We start from the raw sequence: 17,161 nt of genomic DNA, 5'->3' as shown, positions 1-17,161 counted from the left end.
TGATAATCCTATCAGCATGGAGTCAAGTGGCCTCTTCAGAATATAAAAAATGGTTGTCAAGTTAATAGTATCGTCCCAAACAAAAGTATTGAGCAGATATAAAATTATCATTATCATCGGAAGTTTCATATTATTATATCTCTCGAGGAACTAAGAGAGGAGATTATTTATAGAAAGAATAAAATGATAATACAAATCATTTTATGAAATGGTGAGATTAGGATCTATGAAACTGTAATGAAAAGATATGTTGTTTACAAGAGACGTCTCTTTTCAAGAGGCATAACTCTTACTTGGAATGATATAATATTAATAGAGACTCATCTAAGAGAAAAAGTGAAGGCGGCAGCTTGAGCAGCTTAGATCAGAGAAGACCAGAAATTTTAAAAAATAAAAATAAAAAATAAAAATAAATAAATAAATAAATATATATATTCAAATTTCAGATATTATAGATCTGATATATATTTAATCAGAATTTGTAAAGAAGTGTGAGAGAGAAAATCAATCCAATCAGGGGCTCATTCATCGAGGCATCAATAGAACATGAAGAACATATCTATTCTTTTAATATCTCCGTTGATCTGTTGCTCAATATTTATAATCCGGTATTAATCAGTTATATCAATACAAAGAAAGATCAGAGGCAACTTCAATGTTGTAGACACTAAGCTATTATATTAGACACAACAACTTATTCATAAATTGCTTAAATAAATCCACATATCATTTTTTTAATTTACATTGAGAATCAACAAGGAACACTTGGCTAGAATACATTGTGGAAATCAATAAAGGAGACTCAGAGATAATTGAGTATCTATGTACATGATCAAAATACTAATGTTAGAACTCTAAAGGAAGAAGTTTCTTAAAGTAAATAGTCCTCTAAATCTTAAGAGTTAGACAAGGGGACATTACACAGGATGGTAGTATGACAATCTGAAATAGTTGTGCGTCAGGAAAATCGTTGTTGACTCCCTCCGGTGGTTCTCTTGATTTGATCCTTGATAAATGATCCGCACTTACATGACTTTTCCCAGCCGTACCACAATTTTAAATGTAAACTCCTGTAACAGTAATAGCCATCTGCTTATCCGTCCGTGGATGATTGGTTTGTTCACGAGATATAACAACGGTTGATGATCTACATAAAATACGAATGAAGTGGCTAGTAGATGTCTAAACTTCTGTACGACGTATACCATTCCGAGAGCCTCTTGCTCTGTTGTACTATAATTCTTTTCTTCTTTTGATAGTAGTGTACTCGCAAATTACATTGGATGATCCAATCCGTGATCACCTGTCTGTGCCAACGTTGCTCCAATTGTGTAGTTCGAGGCATCGACATGGACATGGAACTCTTTGTCCCAGTTCGGATAAGCTAGGATAGATGTGGCTAATCTTGTTTTTAGTCCTTCAAAGGCTTCATTCTGCTTTGCTTCCCATTTGTAGGGTTCGCCTTTGCAGGTTAGTTTGTTGAGCGGATAAGATATTTTGGCAAAAATCTTAATGAACCTTCAGTAGTATCCTATGTGTCCGAGGAATGACACCTTTGTCACATTTGTCGAAGTTGACATTTCCAAGATTACCAAGATTTTGTTGGGATTTGTCTTTAATCCTGCTTTGAAAACGATGTGTCTCCATAGCTTCCCCTGCGGTACCATGAATTTGCACTTCTTCGTGTTTAGTGCTAGTCTCGCTTGTCTACTTCTTTCCATGCATTATCTGAGTGCGGTTAGATGCTTGTCTTCTGCACTAAAAATGGACCAATCGTCCATAAATGCCTTGAAGTTTTCGATTGACATCTTAACGAAGATGTGCAAGATAATTCTCTGAAATGTTGCCGGGGCATTGCACAGTTTGAACAACATTCTATTGTAGGCATATACTTCATCTTCTACTATGAAGGTTGTTTTGAGCCTATCTTCTTTGGTGATGGATATCTGGTTGTATCCAAAAAATCAATCCAGGAATGAATAGATTTCATGCCTGACAACTTCTTCCAACACACTATTGGTAAATGTTATCGAGAACGGATCCTTAATCGTGACTGCATTCAAGCATTAAAAGTCCACACATATCCCTATCTGGGTGGTGTCTTTCGTTAGAGATATCACAATCGGTGATACCCACTCACTCGTTTGTACTCTAAAAATAATGCCTGCTTCAAGCATTCGGTTGATCTCATCAGTGACTCGTGCGGCATAGTTTTTGTTCATCCGGTATGACCACTTCCATACGGGTACTACTCCTTTTGTCAGTGGTATACGGTGGACGCATAATTTCGGCGGTACTCCTTTCAGGTCCTTATACATCCATGCAAAAGCATCCTTATATTCCATAAATTTTTTAAATGCCCCTGCTTTCAGGACTGGATTCCAGCCATCTCTCACATATATTCTTCGGGTTAGCTTCATCCCCTAAGTTCATTGTCTTTACTGTGGGTTCTTCGTATTTAATCGGCTTGTTTTCACTAAATGTACGTGTCAGTGTTTTGTCTATTTGCACTTCTCCCTCCTTCACTTCTCTATATTCCTTTGGGAATTCATTTTCCTCTCCTTTATTTCCTTCCTCAACCCCTAACATATGGCAGCTTGGAAAGAGCTCATAGTCCTCCATTTGCCAATAGAGTAGGCCATTTACTGAATCTAGGTCATCATCATTGGACCCTCCTAGTTTGAAGATACCTTCTTCATTGGGTTCCATTCGTTTCTTCCCTTTGTCATCTCGTTCGCCTTCGCCTTCAGAATTCGACGATGTTGCCTCCTCTCCTACCATTTGTGTAAGTAGGTCAATTACAAATCTCTGACCCCCGCCTTCCATGAACAGGGTATTCCGTTTCCAGTCATGTTTTACTTTCGCCTGAACTAGTCAGCCTCGTCTGAGGATGGCGTCGCACCCTTTTCTTTTTAATGGTATAACCACGAAGTCCTGTAAGAATGGTTGTGTCCCGATGCTTATAGGTTGCACCATCGGAGTCCCTAAAGGCTTGATCCCGTGATGATCAGTGGTGAGCAATTGAAATGTAGGTGGCCACAATGTAGGTTGCCCCAACTTCTTCCATATATCTTCCGGTAGTACATTCAGTCTTGATCCTCCATCTATGATTGTGTTCGTGAGGATGGTTCCGAGGATACCCATTTCTACTACTATAGGTTGTCTTCCTATAGTGAGTGCAAGTAGCGTTGGGTTTGCCTCAGTCGTCTCGCTTCCACCTTGTGTGTCTTTTCTCGGCTCCTCCGTTGCCTTCGGGAGTGATGTCATGTTCAGGATTGCAGTCCGTTGCTGAGACATTGTAAGAAGAAGGTCGTTCAACTTCATCGGAACCTCAATTTGCATTACCTGCCATATGATATTTTGTTTTGCCAAGCTCCTCCTTGAGGTGTCGACAGTATCCTTTGTTTCTGATTTTTCAGCTTCCATTTCTTTTTCTAATTATGCTCGCACTTGTTGCAACATTTTCTTTTCCTCTTCCGGCTTTGGATACGTTTTTGTTTGCGCGCGAGTGATGGCTAATGTTTCCTCATCACATGTTTCTATCCTTGAAAGGTTCACCGCTTGCTTACTACATTTCATATCCTCATGGTCTCCCGGACCACACCATCTGCACAATAGCTGTGGTGTTCCCTTTGTGGTATAGTCTTTGGCGAAGTGTCTCCAGAGGTTGCACGCATGACATTGGATTATTGGCCGTCTACTTGTATCGTACTGTATTCGGCTTCGGCCCCCATTATTGTTGTTGCCTCCCCGTCCGCATTGGTTATTGTTTAAGTACCCTCTTGAGGTTGCGCCATTGTTTGTATTTGTTCGTGCTCCTGAGGTGGACACTTCCCATGTTAGCAATGCTTGTTGGTGTCCCTTCATTTTCAAATTGAATAGGCATTCCTTGGTTGAATGTTTCGCAATTTGGCAGATATTGCAAAATTGTTTCATAGGGCCGAAGCCCTTTGTGTGACCCTCCTTCCAAGAACCCTTTTTACTTGATTCTTTGTTGTTGTTGCTTCTAGAGGATGACTTTTCCGAGTCCAATGATTTATCCTTTTTTTGCTTGTTTTTTTGTTCATTCTCCACATATGATGCTAGAGGTTCAATTTTCATTTTCTTCTTCAGTGCTAGTCGTAGACTTTCGACAAACCACCTTTTCTTCAACCCATTAGCTGGTTGGCTTTCCATTTTTCCTACCAACTCTTTCAACCTCCTTGCATATACGCGGATTGTTTCATTCTTTCTCTGTTTAGTATTGTATATTTTTGCCACTAGCTCATTATTTTCCCTCAGTAGTCGGAACTTTGCTATGAATTCTTTCTTTACGTCTGACTATGTAGTTAATTTTTGCGGATCAACATCCAAAAACCAATCAATCGCTACACCCCGTAAGGTTGCTAGAAACTGTCGGACCCAGTCATCTTTATTTGTTACACTGTTTGCCGTCCAGATTGTTTCACTTGTTTTACAATGTTTGACTGGATTGGTCGTCCCATCACCATTAAACTTCGGTAATTTTTCCTTAGGTCCTGCCATTGTTAATTCTTCTGAATCTATGGTACTTGCTGCACACTCGCGTTGTTTTAAGTACCTGTGTTGTTCTGCATGCTACTTCAGACAACTGCCTTACCTTGGACAACCACATTACTCGGTGTGAAGAGATCTTCAAACGAAGTTGTTCGATTCTCTACCTATATCGGTTTGTCAAGTGTATCGGGAACGAAGAGTTCACCCCACGCTCATGCTCCCTAGGCACCTCGAGCCGTGCGGGTTCCTCCTGTTCCGTTCGGATTCTCTACCTTTGGCGTATACAAGTTTAGGAACTCCTCCCTTGTCTCTTCTACCAAATTTAATCTTTGTCGCGTTTCCTCAAGTGAGTCCTCGACACTCCTCGGTCTGCTAGGTTAATGCACTCCCTCGGTCCGTGCTCCTTCACCCCCTTGGTGACCGTTGGTAAGCTGTTGGAACTTCTGCTTTCGTTTCGCTTGTTGTGTTAGGATTAGTGCTTCCCGTGTTGTGCATATATCATCCTTGTCTTTTATTTTATTCCTATCTTTATTGAGCAGATTTGGCATTAATCTTCATAACACCTCTTGTATACTAGGTTCGATTGGCAACGGTGCCAAATGTTTACTATACAAGGTAAACAAATACTTATTGCATTAATAGATTAGAATGTAACTTAGAACAAACACTTTATTCATATAAGCAATTATGCAATTCCCATTACAATGATCATCCATAAATCCATTTAGACGATATATATATAGTTTCCGAAGGGGTGACTCAACTGTCACGCAACCTTTTGGATACCAATTCTACCCGTCGGCTATAATAGATTTCACCAACAACAAACATCTTCTCCAATTCTACTATAATAAACTGAAATTGCTATTTTGGGTGCTGAACTTGGTAGAAATATACTGCTACAGTAAAAAATATCTGAATTCCTTCCTTATGATGCAATCTGATATCTACCAGATGAACCATGGCAAAATCCTGATGCAATTTTTTACTGTTTGAACCTGGAATGAGTGTTGGTTCTTTCTTAGTTTCTTTATCCTGCAAAATCATCTGAGGCAATAGTACAAATCTTTCCTATGATATACCATCATCATAAACATGCAGAATTGAAATACAATAATATAATCATATGGTAAGAGGATCAGATAAGATATTCAAACAGAAACCCCAATTTCTCTGAAAACTGGAGTTCCACCAGGTGGTTGGGCTGGAATGGTGTATCCATTGACCATACTAAGATAAACATCACAGCCTAATGACATAATGTATGTTTTTATATGCACAACCCAAAAGGCATAGTTAGTTCCATCAAATAAGGGTGCACGGTTTGTGGCAAGACCTTCTAAAGCACTCATGGTGACATGGGATAGATCTACTCTCAGGCTTTTAAGCTTTGAAGGAGAGAATCGACTCTGATACCAATTGAAAAACTTATGAAATGCTGAGAGGGGGAGGGGGTGAATCAATATTTAAACATTTTAAAAGTAAATGCAACAGAACGAACACAAAGAAAAACAAGGACACATGAATGTATCTCGTGGAAACCCTTTTGGGTAAAAACCATGGTATCACTAATTACTGCAAATGTGGGCTACGACCTGGTACATTCAAGGCTCCAACTGTGTCAACAAAAAACAGGCTTCAACCTGATCAGACTAAGGCAACTACCTCTAGAGGCCACAACCTTCGGCTAACAGATGAGGTAACTGTATTACAACTAGTTTTTAATCTTGTTTTATCATGAAGTGATAAAATGCTGTAGACAAGAATACAAATGCAGCAATTTCGTCCTTCCTCATTTTCTATCACTATCTTTTTGCTTCAAATGAAAATTTCACCCTCTGATTCACACTCTACCCAAAGAATAAAAAAACCTTTTTTTGCTTCCCATTGTCTGCATGCATATCAAAATTGTGTTTTGGACATGGGTACGCAACTTATCCATAATGTTTTCATTGCTACATGCATGAAAGTAATTGCTGAAGTATGATCATTACATCTTGTGGTCATAAATTCGAGAGTTCCACACAGAGAGTGTAAACAGTTACAAAGGGTGTAGTGAAGAAATACTGCCAAGGAGTTCAACACTTGGCAACTCAAAGAAACAGACTGCAAGAAGGGCTTCCGTGGAACTATTTCTTGTGGACTAAATATTCTCCAATGGACTTCACTTTCCCGTGACTAACATTCTACTGTGGACAAGTTTCCCATGGACTAACTTTCCCGTGGACAAAATTTCTATGGAGAAACTTTCCTGTGGAGAAACTTTTCCATGGACAAAGTTTCCCGTGGACCAACTTTCCCATAGAACAACTTTCCTGTGGATGAACTTTCCCTTGGAGAACTTTCCCGTGGACAAGACACTCAGCCTAGAAGATTGAAATGAAAAATACTAACAAAGTATTCTCATCTTATGCTATGATCCAACTTGACCTGAAAATAGAAAGCACTTCTAAGTTTAGCTCAAGTGTAAGTAAAAAGGGACTTAACTAATTAATGATGATTAATTAATTTATTAGGTTTTATGCCTAGTTTACTGTAACACCCCCCTAAGTACAACTTACAGAAGCTAAAAGATAATGACGGATGAAAGAATCGACACATGAACATGTCGTGACTCACAATGGTTGATGAGGTACCTATGTACCAATTAATGAATTTCTTGTAGTTGGAGAAAAAGAGAGATCTCGTGAAGAAAACTTCCCTACAAATGCGAGAAAATAAAATAAATGCTCTGGTGAAAGAAGGAAAGGACTTGATATGACCCCCCAAGTATTTGTGCTCTGATTATAATCATTATTTTTCAGTTATTATTCTGTCAGTCTGCAATCTTATCTTGCTCACTTTTTGATGATTTTTCATGGTTTGTGTTCAGAAATGTGTTTTCCTAGTCGTTTTGTATTTACAGATGGAGATTTATACTTTTCATTCTATCCTTTTCAGATGAATAGTAGGCTTGCACCTGTCCAGGGGAGCACGGGTAAAAAGCAAGGGGAATCATAGTAAGTTTTGTGTTGCTTCATTGCATGCATGCATAGTGTTTGTTTGCAACTTTTATAATTTCTGCTTTAGATGTTGACCCCACTGGAACCAAATAAGAGATCACCTAATCTTAATGATCTTTTGACATCCATTAGCAGTGGATTGTATCTGATTTATTTGTAAAAACAGATATTTATTCCTTTTCACTTGATGTTTGCAATCTGTAGCTTTGAATTTTAAATGTTCTTAGTTCTTTACAGGACACAAATTACTGGATAGTGTAGCAATGATCTTGTTTTATGTAATTGGTTAATCATTTTGGTGCTGAGTCAACATGGAATTAGTTGTTTGGTATGCCTTAATTTTGTTGAAGTATTATGTACCTTTCAAAATAAATTTGTTGAAGTATTATGTACATTCAAAATAATTTTGTTGAAGCATTATGTACATTCAAAATAATTTTGTTGAAGCATTATGTACATTTCAAAATGGTAGTAGTTGACCTGAATTATTTTTTGATGAGATCAAAACATATCAACTTAAAAGTTTGATGGAAATTATTCCAGTTTATAAAAAATGCGCACAATTTTTTGAGAAATAGCTTTATTGTAGTATATGCATGATTTTACACTAGTCAAAGTCATAGGTTGGACTTAGGTCCAATCAATATCTTTAACTAGGATGCTACATCTTGAAAATCTCTTCCAACAGAAGCAATCATAAGTTAATAAGAAATGAGGATTTCTAGGTTAGGGATGCTCTTGAATGAGTTTTAGGTAAGGAAGCACACTGCTACCTTGAAGTTGATTCTGTGAGCGAAGTTGTCATACAAATTGTGCTTCTGATTATCCAAGGAGATGCACTAATTCATTTAAAAACATATTGCAACTTGTAATTACAACTGGCCATGACAATTGGCAAATTTTGGTAGAATATTTGCAATTACTACTCTCATTAGTCATATTTGTAGGAGAAAGCATAAAAACTGAATCTTGTAATAGGCTTTGATCCATGTGAAGGGTAGCCATAGCAAATAAACAGCAGCAACAATGTCCCTCTAAGTGTTAGGATTGGCGAAGTGATGTCTAAAGTTTAGAAATAACTTTTTGGATCTATTTTTGCCAGGCTGGAGAAGGCTGGGATGATCATTGGCTGTGTCAGATGTCATTTATGATTTATCCCATGATATCTGTAGTTTACTTGCTGTAGGCTGTAAGTTAACTAAAATTTGCCAAGCCATCATATCACAGCTTCACTGTACTGTCCTTCCATCAGGCCCTCAAAATGGTTCTCAGAATTTGACTGGCTCTTGACAAAAATCATTTCCTACTTGCAGAAAGCTGCAAATCGGATGATGGTTCTCTTCATCATCATACCCCAAAAAGACAAGTGGCGGCTTCGCAAAATTACCCTTCTTCACGATGAATGTCAACTATATTTTTTTCAATATATTCATCTCACTGCAAGTGGAGGGCTTCGAGGCTGGTGAGCATTGTGTGAAACAAATCTTCTTGTGAGATTGCCTGCTGGGGCTTTTGTGAGGGCTCTTCTTCATTTGTGAAAGCAGAGAATGGAAATTAGGGGGTTCTTTGGCTTTTCTGGTTCCACAACTGCTGTTGGTGGAATGATGTGGTGGAAGATGATCCACAAGAATGACTGGGAATGACTGGTTGTTTGTGTTTTGTTTTATCTGATTGTTGATTCTGTAATTTAGCTGTTATTATATTTTTGCACTTCCTCCAGAGTTTTAATGATTATTCTAGTCTGTTGTCTCCAGATTTCTAAAATAGGGACTTTGAAAGGCTTGGCTGTACTTTTACATAGTCAAAGTCTACTCTGTTTACAGAAAGCTGATATAAAAGGGTGAGGGACACTACTCCCTCTCATTAAAAGAACAACTACTTTCTTTCAAAATTTGTGGAAGACCTCAATATATCATATATCAATCTCATTGATTTTGGTGTATAAACCAAAAAAAGTATGAAGCATTTAAAGAGACATTGTTTTATTTGGAAGGCTGTCTTCCATACAAGCTTCTCCATAGGAACTTATGGTACCTAGATCCAAAATTAAACTAAAAAAAGTATGAAGCATTTAAAGAGACATTGTTTTATTTGGAAGGTTGTCTTCCATACAAGCTTCTCCATAGGAACTTATGGTACCTAGATCCAAAATTCAACTTTGTAATATGCTTGGCATGCTGAAGTTGGCTCCATAAGTCATCAATTAGTAGGTGACCAAACATGTTCTTAGTGGCAATCTTTTGCAATGCTATATAATCTATACACATCCTCCATTGGTGGTTCTTTTTACTCTAACAATGGGTGAGTTACATGGTGAAGCATTTGAGTTGGTGTCTTCTTTTAAAATTTATAGTTGTGCATTTACTTGGTTACCTTTAAAAAGTGATTGCGTATACACGGAAATGTTAGGTATATTAAAGTTGTAGCTTCAGTCGGATTGATTCGATTTGATATACATTATTGTTATTGGTAATCATCATTTCCTAAATATACTTATCCATGTTAATAAAAATAAAAAATAAAAATATATATATATATATATATATATAGTGTTATACATATTATTATTATTCATGTTAATATAATATTATTTAAATGATGATTACACCATAGAGACATGTCTGTCCTTCTCATATCTATATGAGATCCAAATCTGCATTTGGAGAACATGAATAACAATGACTATGATTCTACATTTGTAGAAACGATCCTAGAAATTAACATGGTGTCAAAGAAGATTCTTTACTAGCCTATGAGGTTTCAATAGTGAAGAAATATTACGACTCAAAGATTAAATTTATATTTAAATGAGTCTTGAAAATCTATGAAATCTGAGGAGAAATCAATTGCTCAATAGTATTGGCAATTACTTCTTCATACTATATTTCTGGAGATGAAGCAAGCGCATTTAGAGAGCTCTGTAATTTAATAGCTGGTGCCCGAATAGCAAGGTTGTTCTACCCTTCTAAGGAGACGACTCTTTTGTTAAGTGAAATTCCAAGCACATAGAAGAGTAAGCATCTATTGATTTAATTTGCATGTATGTTATACATTCATTCGAACTTCACAAAGATATTAATCAGCCACGTCTTGATCATACCAAAAAGGAGATCATAATCCCTTCTACCTCTGAGTTAAGGTGGGTTGGGATCAAATTCAGAAAGAAGCACGGAAATTTAATGGCGATCAACATTAAGAAGAATACATTTTCCCATAATCTGAATTGCCAATAGCATTGAAAAGCTTTTTATAGAATTTGATGGCATTGGAAATATGTGAGGCCAAGGACAAGTGTGATATCAAGGATGTTCATCTCATGTGTGAGCTCTTTCATTCTGCAAGAGACGTCTCTGTCTTGAGAAAAGCCATAATTATCAAGGGCTACATGGGAAGCAATGAAGATGTGGCAGACCTCTTCAAAACATATTAATAAAAACAAGCGCACAACCGTTAACAGGCGAAAAGTAGAGGATAACATCCTATGTGGAAGAGGACTAAGCACATCATATGAGCCCCAAATCCCATTGCCTCCATTGACAAAGGAAGTTGTAGGGGCCAAACCATATTACAAAACAGTTGGCAAATTCAATAACAAAGGCCAACCGACGTGGAAAGTGCTGCAGGAGTAGACCAAGCAGATTATGCTACAGGAACTAACATGGTTAAATATGCTAAGAACAAACAAGGATGAAACAATACTTCAGAATTGTGTAGGAAGACATAACAAAGATGATGCTACAGGAAATGTAAAAACTATGAGGGAAGTTAATGTCATGTTTTTAGTGTGTTTTAAATTTTGATGTTTGTAATAAAGTCCTACAATGTGGTGGCATAAATGGAATAGTGATTTAGTAAAATCTCCAATTATCGCCACTTAGGACAAAGTTGATTTCAGTTTAGGTTGAGTCAAAATCGTGAATGTAAACATTTGTTGTTTTGAGGGCCATGCTCATAGATCGGAGTTTTCTAAACTCTTTGCGATCTATTTTCTGGGATCATGGAGGAGTTATGTATTATATGGTTTTGTTTTTATTGTATCATTTGGTTCAGCTTGTATCCGCATGGAAGACACTGTGAATTCAGTGAATATCTTCATGTATTCATTGATATGTGGAAATCATATAACTAATATGTGATGATGGTAATGGTTGGTTCGAACCATGAAGTTGTAGATTTTATTGTTAATAGAGAATGTCATGTTTGACGGTCGGTCTGTAATCGTGTTCTAAACCCATGCATGTATAAAGGTGGTGTAAACCTGAAAATGGATTAATGTTGCTGAGTAGTCAGTTGTATTCGGTTTAGTGTTCAGTTTTTACATTCAAAGGTGACCAAGTTGGCTATGTATGTCAATTCCAATAAAGAAATGGTCAATTTAAGTTAAGCTTGTACAGGAAAGTCAATGTTGCTACAGGAAGTTGAATGGGTTCTTGTCGCAACTCTGGACATTAGTTGGTACTAAGAGAGTCAATTGGATGTTAATCTGAGTTTAGAGAAATAATCGATCTTGATGGTGTATGAACCCCTTTATGCAGGCTTTATGCAGGCTTAGTTGAGTGATTCATTTCCTCCTAAGTTTTCCAAGGTGATGCTCTGCATCATTTTTGGTATCAGAGCAAGAGTCCCCAAATTGTGTGAAGCTACATGTTGTATATACCTGATCAAGAGTCCTCAGTAGGGTCAAGCAAGATGCTGACCAATGCAGAACTAGCTAAAAAGGTTGAGGAGCAAGAAGAGCTCTATTAGAAAGAGAATAGAGAAGTGAAGGGGATATTAGCAGAATTATATTTAAGTTGGGCTGATAAAATATACAATCGTTGGGCAATATATTACTTGTAAAAGGTGGGAAAACTCATATCAGAATAATGAAGGCCGAGACCTGTATGCGAAAGGTGGAAGAAAAGATAATGCACGGGAATGGTTTGACAAAATGCCTCAAATGAGCCCGACCTTGCAGCGAAGGGAGACACGCATGCTAAATATGGAGAATAGCGGATATAAGAAAGAGGGGAAAGGATATAATAGTAGAAAATTGGAGGGAGGCAGTGAGAAAATTAAAGCAAAACATGGCTATAGGGAGTTAATCAAATTGATTTGTTAAAGTTTACCAGATTGGAAGAGATATTCGCGGAAGGAATTATAAGGAAAGAGAAAGCAATTCTCAAAACAAATAATCCCCCGGTAGTCATTCATATGTGATGTGGAATGGTGAACCCACCAGTAATGGAAGCAAGTATTAAATGACATGGGATGAATTTGGTAAAAAAAATATGACGACCATTATGCACTCAAGTGATATGCCACATTAGCGAGAGACCTGCATAAATCGAGCGGCAAAGAATATTAAAGGAAGGTTGATAAAGGGGATTATTAGCTACACCAAAGTGTATGTACGAAAGGCACCCTAACCCATATGTTGGCAATGCAATAACATACCACTTTACCAAAATACATAGCCATGTGAATGGCTTATGAATATATTTTATGATTGGGGACACCTCGTGAGTCTAGGAATGTATGTTAAAGGACAATGCATAAGGTATGTGTTATTTACATTTGTTATTTCATTTACATATAGAAATGGATATTATGAATCTAAATGTGATGATAATTAATATAATTTCAAACATTAGATATATGTTTTATTGGTTCACACTTAAATGATAGTATGTTCAAATTTTATGGACACCAATATTGTCTTTGGGAAAGAACCAATCTCAAGTTTTATTTTAATTTTTAATATTATTTTGGAATACAATTTCTAACATTATAAATATACAGTTGTATTCAATTATATAAATAGAATTAGTATAAAGTGTTGGATTAATTTTCATGTTATAGATTCTACCATCTATTACTTAATGTGATACATAAGAAGAAATAGCCTCATTCAATGCCACTAATATATATATATATATATATATATATATATATATATATATATATATATATATATATATATATATATATATATATATATTTGCATACATGTATTCATTTATATGTATAATTGTATTTGAATTATATACATTCTTTCAAAATGATATTTAATAATTTGACATAATGTTTGTTAAATATAAAGAGGTTCATTATGAGAGTATGAAAGGTAAAGATTGAGTATTATGTTTCTATTATTGGAAATATAAAATAAAGAGTTATTTATGTTATTGTTAGTAATGAGCATGAGTTAAATTACTAACATCCTGACCAATGTAAATATTCTTATTAGTATTTCTATACATACTATAAGAGCTATGTGCCTTGATATTTTTCTCCAAGAATGTTATTGCAGGAAGTAGGAGATCGAGATTCAGAGGGAGCCTGACATTTCATTAGAGGCAACCTTGAAAGAGAGGGAGCAAATAGAGGATATGATCCGGTTAACTTTTGATGATCTCAGTCTTATTGATTAAGAGGGAGTAAAAAAAGTTGAGATGGATTTCTCTAGTGATCAGTAAATTGCTACTATCAAGAGGACCATGATTCATACATTGTAACCATGTGATTTTAATGGGCATACCCCCTGTTTTCATCATGAGGAAGTGATGACTTCTAAATGATGTCACTTGTATTTGTAGAAGTTACTGTAAGGAAATTTGAGTTGTTGTGAGACGTTAATGAAGTTTTTTAAAGAATTCATTTGAACCATCTACGAGTCTCTCCTTGATGAATGAAACTTGATGAATGAGTTGTAGAGTCATTCATGTGGCACAATCATACTTAATCAAGATATTGGCATGTTGTGGACGAGTTTGATAAAATGGAAGGACATGTTCACTTCTATTGTTAAATTAAATAAATGTTTGGACCTTCAATGGATGAAAAGAGCAAGTTGGAATTTAGAAAGGAGTTGTCATATTTGATACAAAATTGTTCAACAATATAAGAATGAGTTGAAATTTTACATTATGGGCGGAATAATAATCAATGTTCCATTCCCATTTGAACCTTATTTAAAGGGGAGATGTTCCATTCTCAAATAATCTAAAAAGACAGTTTCTAAATCTTCATGTGCAGATAAGTATTTTTATCTTTTACATTTATCTACTCTTTGTAGTCTCTCTTATTTGTAATTCTATACATACTATAAGGGTTATTTGCTTTGATCTTTTCCTTTATGTGTAGAATATTCTTACAAGAAAAGAAGGTTGGTACTTCACATATGCTACCAAATATTGTGCAGACTCAATCTAATGATAGTACCTCCAAAGACCTTGATGATCAAGATGCATAAAGTGAGGCTCTTGAAGCAAACATCTTTGATGGTTGAGATTCTTCTACATTAAGAGGGAGTATGACACTTCTTTTAAGGCAACGCAGGAGCTTAGAATATTGATACTCAGAGGGAGTCTAGAAATACATGTGTGTAACTGCGTGGTTTTGATGAGCCTACTCTTGAGTGCATCATGAGGAAGTATTGACTTATCACTAGAAAGTCGGAAGATTATTATCATATTCAAAGTAATTTTAACAAGAATTGTTGAGGGAAGAGAAACTCCAAGGGAGTAACTAGAGGACCTAACTTCTCAGGATCATTGTTCAGAGGGAGAATTTTGAGGTGCAATCCTTTGTAAATAATATCTTCTCTATAAGGAGAAGTTCCAAGTGAAATTTCTTGTAATATATTTTTCTGTGAGAGAGAATTGAGTTGAAAGCCTTTGTACCACACTCTGATTGGGTTCATGGTGATTACTATTTCACATATGATATGTAATGAAAGGTGACGATCTTTCATTGACATATATAAACAAAAAGGTTATAATTGTAAGATGACGATCTTATAAATGGTAGACCTGTTCTCATGGTAGACTTCATTAGATTGTTGTCCCAGAGTGCTGGAAGTCATTATAACGAACAGACGGAAGGTAACCATTGTAAGGTGGCGATCTTATAAATGGCAGACTTGTTATCATGGTTCTTTGGGCTGGATTTTGCTAGACACTATGATAACCAACTCATCATGGTTCTTTGGGCCGGATTTTGCCAGACACCATGATAACCAACTTGTTATGTTTCTTTGAGCCGGATCTTGGACACCATGACATAGTTACTATTATAGACCACACTCAAGGTGGTGTTTAAGCTTATATTAAAGTTATGGAATTTATTTCAATTGTGTGTTATAAAAGGTGAGATGATATCTCTTCGTATACTTGAGAGCATAATGTGTTCTATACCATTCCTCCCTAACTAAGAGGGATTGTTAAAGTTGTAGCTTCAGTCGAATTGATTCGATCTGATATACATTATTGTTTTTGGTAATCATTATTTCCAATATATACTTATCCATGTAAATAATATATAATATATTAAAGTATATAATATATATTGTTATACATATTATTATTATTCATGTTAATATAATATTATTTAAATGATGATTACACAATAGAGACATGTCTCTTCATGAGACATTTCTCTTCTCATATCTATATGAGATCCAAATTTGTATTTGGAGAACAATCAATAAAAATGGCTATGATTCTACATTTGTAGAAACGATCCTAGAAATTAACTAGGTAGAGGATAATTTGACAACAAATTAGTCTCATACACTTGTTGATGCGTTAGAATACTAGTTACTCATTCCTCTTTTGAACAAGGAAACCTCATATGCTAAACAACCAAAGTTTACAATGCATACTTGCAACTTTACTTTGGACACAATTTAATTTTAGGATGTGATTTGCTGGTTTTCACAAAGTGACTTAGTTGTTCTATTGTGGAGGAGCTATCAACTTTCAAAATTTGAATGATATGTCAATTTAAGTTCTTCAACAATCCTAAGAAGACAAAGTGCAAAAAGATTGGGTGAAACTAAGCCAATCCTTGTTTCACCAACTTAAACAACTGCACAAGAGAAGGTGCAATCTTTTAAGGTTGCATGGATTATTTTTAAATTGTTAACATTCTTTCAAATATGCAATGCTGGTGCAATCCAATGAAGTCAAGTGCTTGAAATAAGTTCAGCCTAATTTTGCATTGTTACTTGCAATCAACATGTACCAAATGGTATGGACTAGAAGTTTCACTAGGAATCAACAGTAGCTTTTTCCATTCATCTAATCTTCTTAAACCACTTCTAGTTAACATATGCAAAGTCTATTCTAAGTGAGAAACAAGAAACCACTTACAAATGATTTGAGTAAGCCTAATATAGTGGCGTCAAATATAATGAATGACTCAGATTGATTCAACGTTAAAAACATTGATTATTTTGAAATTACCCTAACACAATGATGACTTACAAGTGTTAAATGCTATCCAATGAGAATTACATTGTTTTGAATGACATCCATTCGAGGATGGACCAATGAGAAATTTAAGTTGGGAAATGTATTAAATGAACTCCTCATGTGGAATGACTTGTTTGAATGATCTTGGACATGTGGTGTAGAAATCCTTTGATTGGTCGAAGATGAGTGGGCATCACCTCAACATATTTATCTTGCAATCTTTGTTTTAAATCTGTTGGTAAATAGATTTGTCACTGTAAAAATGGCCCAACGGAGTGTATGTGGCAAACCGTTCACAACAGTTGGATAGGCCCTTGGTATGCGGCCTTCCTCTACGTTTAGAGGGGCAGCTCCCTCGTATGATGTAATTTTAAATATTTTCAAGTAAAGAATCTAAAATTTTAAAGA

The 17,161-nt window shown here is 35.9% G+C and overlaps 1 protein-coding gene across 1 annotated transcript in view; it reads left to right on the top strand.

Moving 5' to 3' along the window:
• LOC149564470 (carbon catabolite repressor protein 4 homolog 5-like) overlaps positions 1-17,161 on the top strand; it is a 176,792-nt gene that overhangs the window by 94,338 nt on the left and 65,293 nt on the right. Inside the window, exon 7 of the mRNA XM_089818017.1 lies at positions 7,456-7,514. Within this exon, the coding sequence (XP_089674143.1) occupies positions 7,456-7,514 (59 nt within the window). The remainder of the gene's footprint in view (positions 1-7,455; positions 7,515-17,161) is intronic.

This window comes from Cupressus sempervirens, chromosome 3, assembly GCF_028749045.1.
Source record: "Cupressus sempervirens isolate cs-2001-9-10 chromosome 3, ASM2874904v1, whole genome shotgun sequence".
NCBI lineage: Eukaryota > Viridiplantae > Streptophyta > Pinopsida > Cupressales > Cupressaceae > Cupressus > Cupressus sempervirens.
The sequence above is the reverse complement of the archived record's forward strand: the minus strand, read 5'-3'. Positions and strand labels throughout refer to the sequence as shown.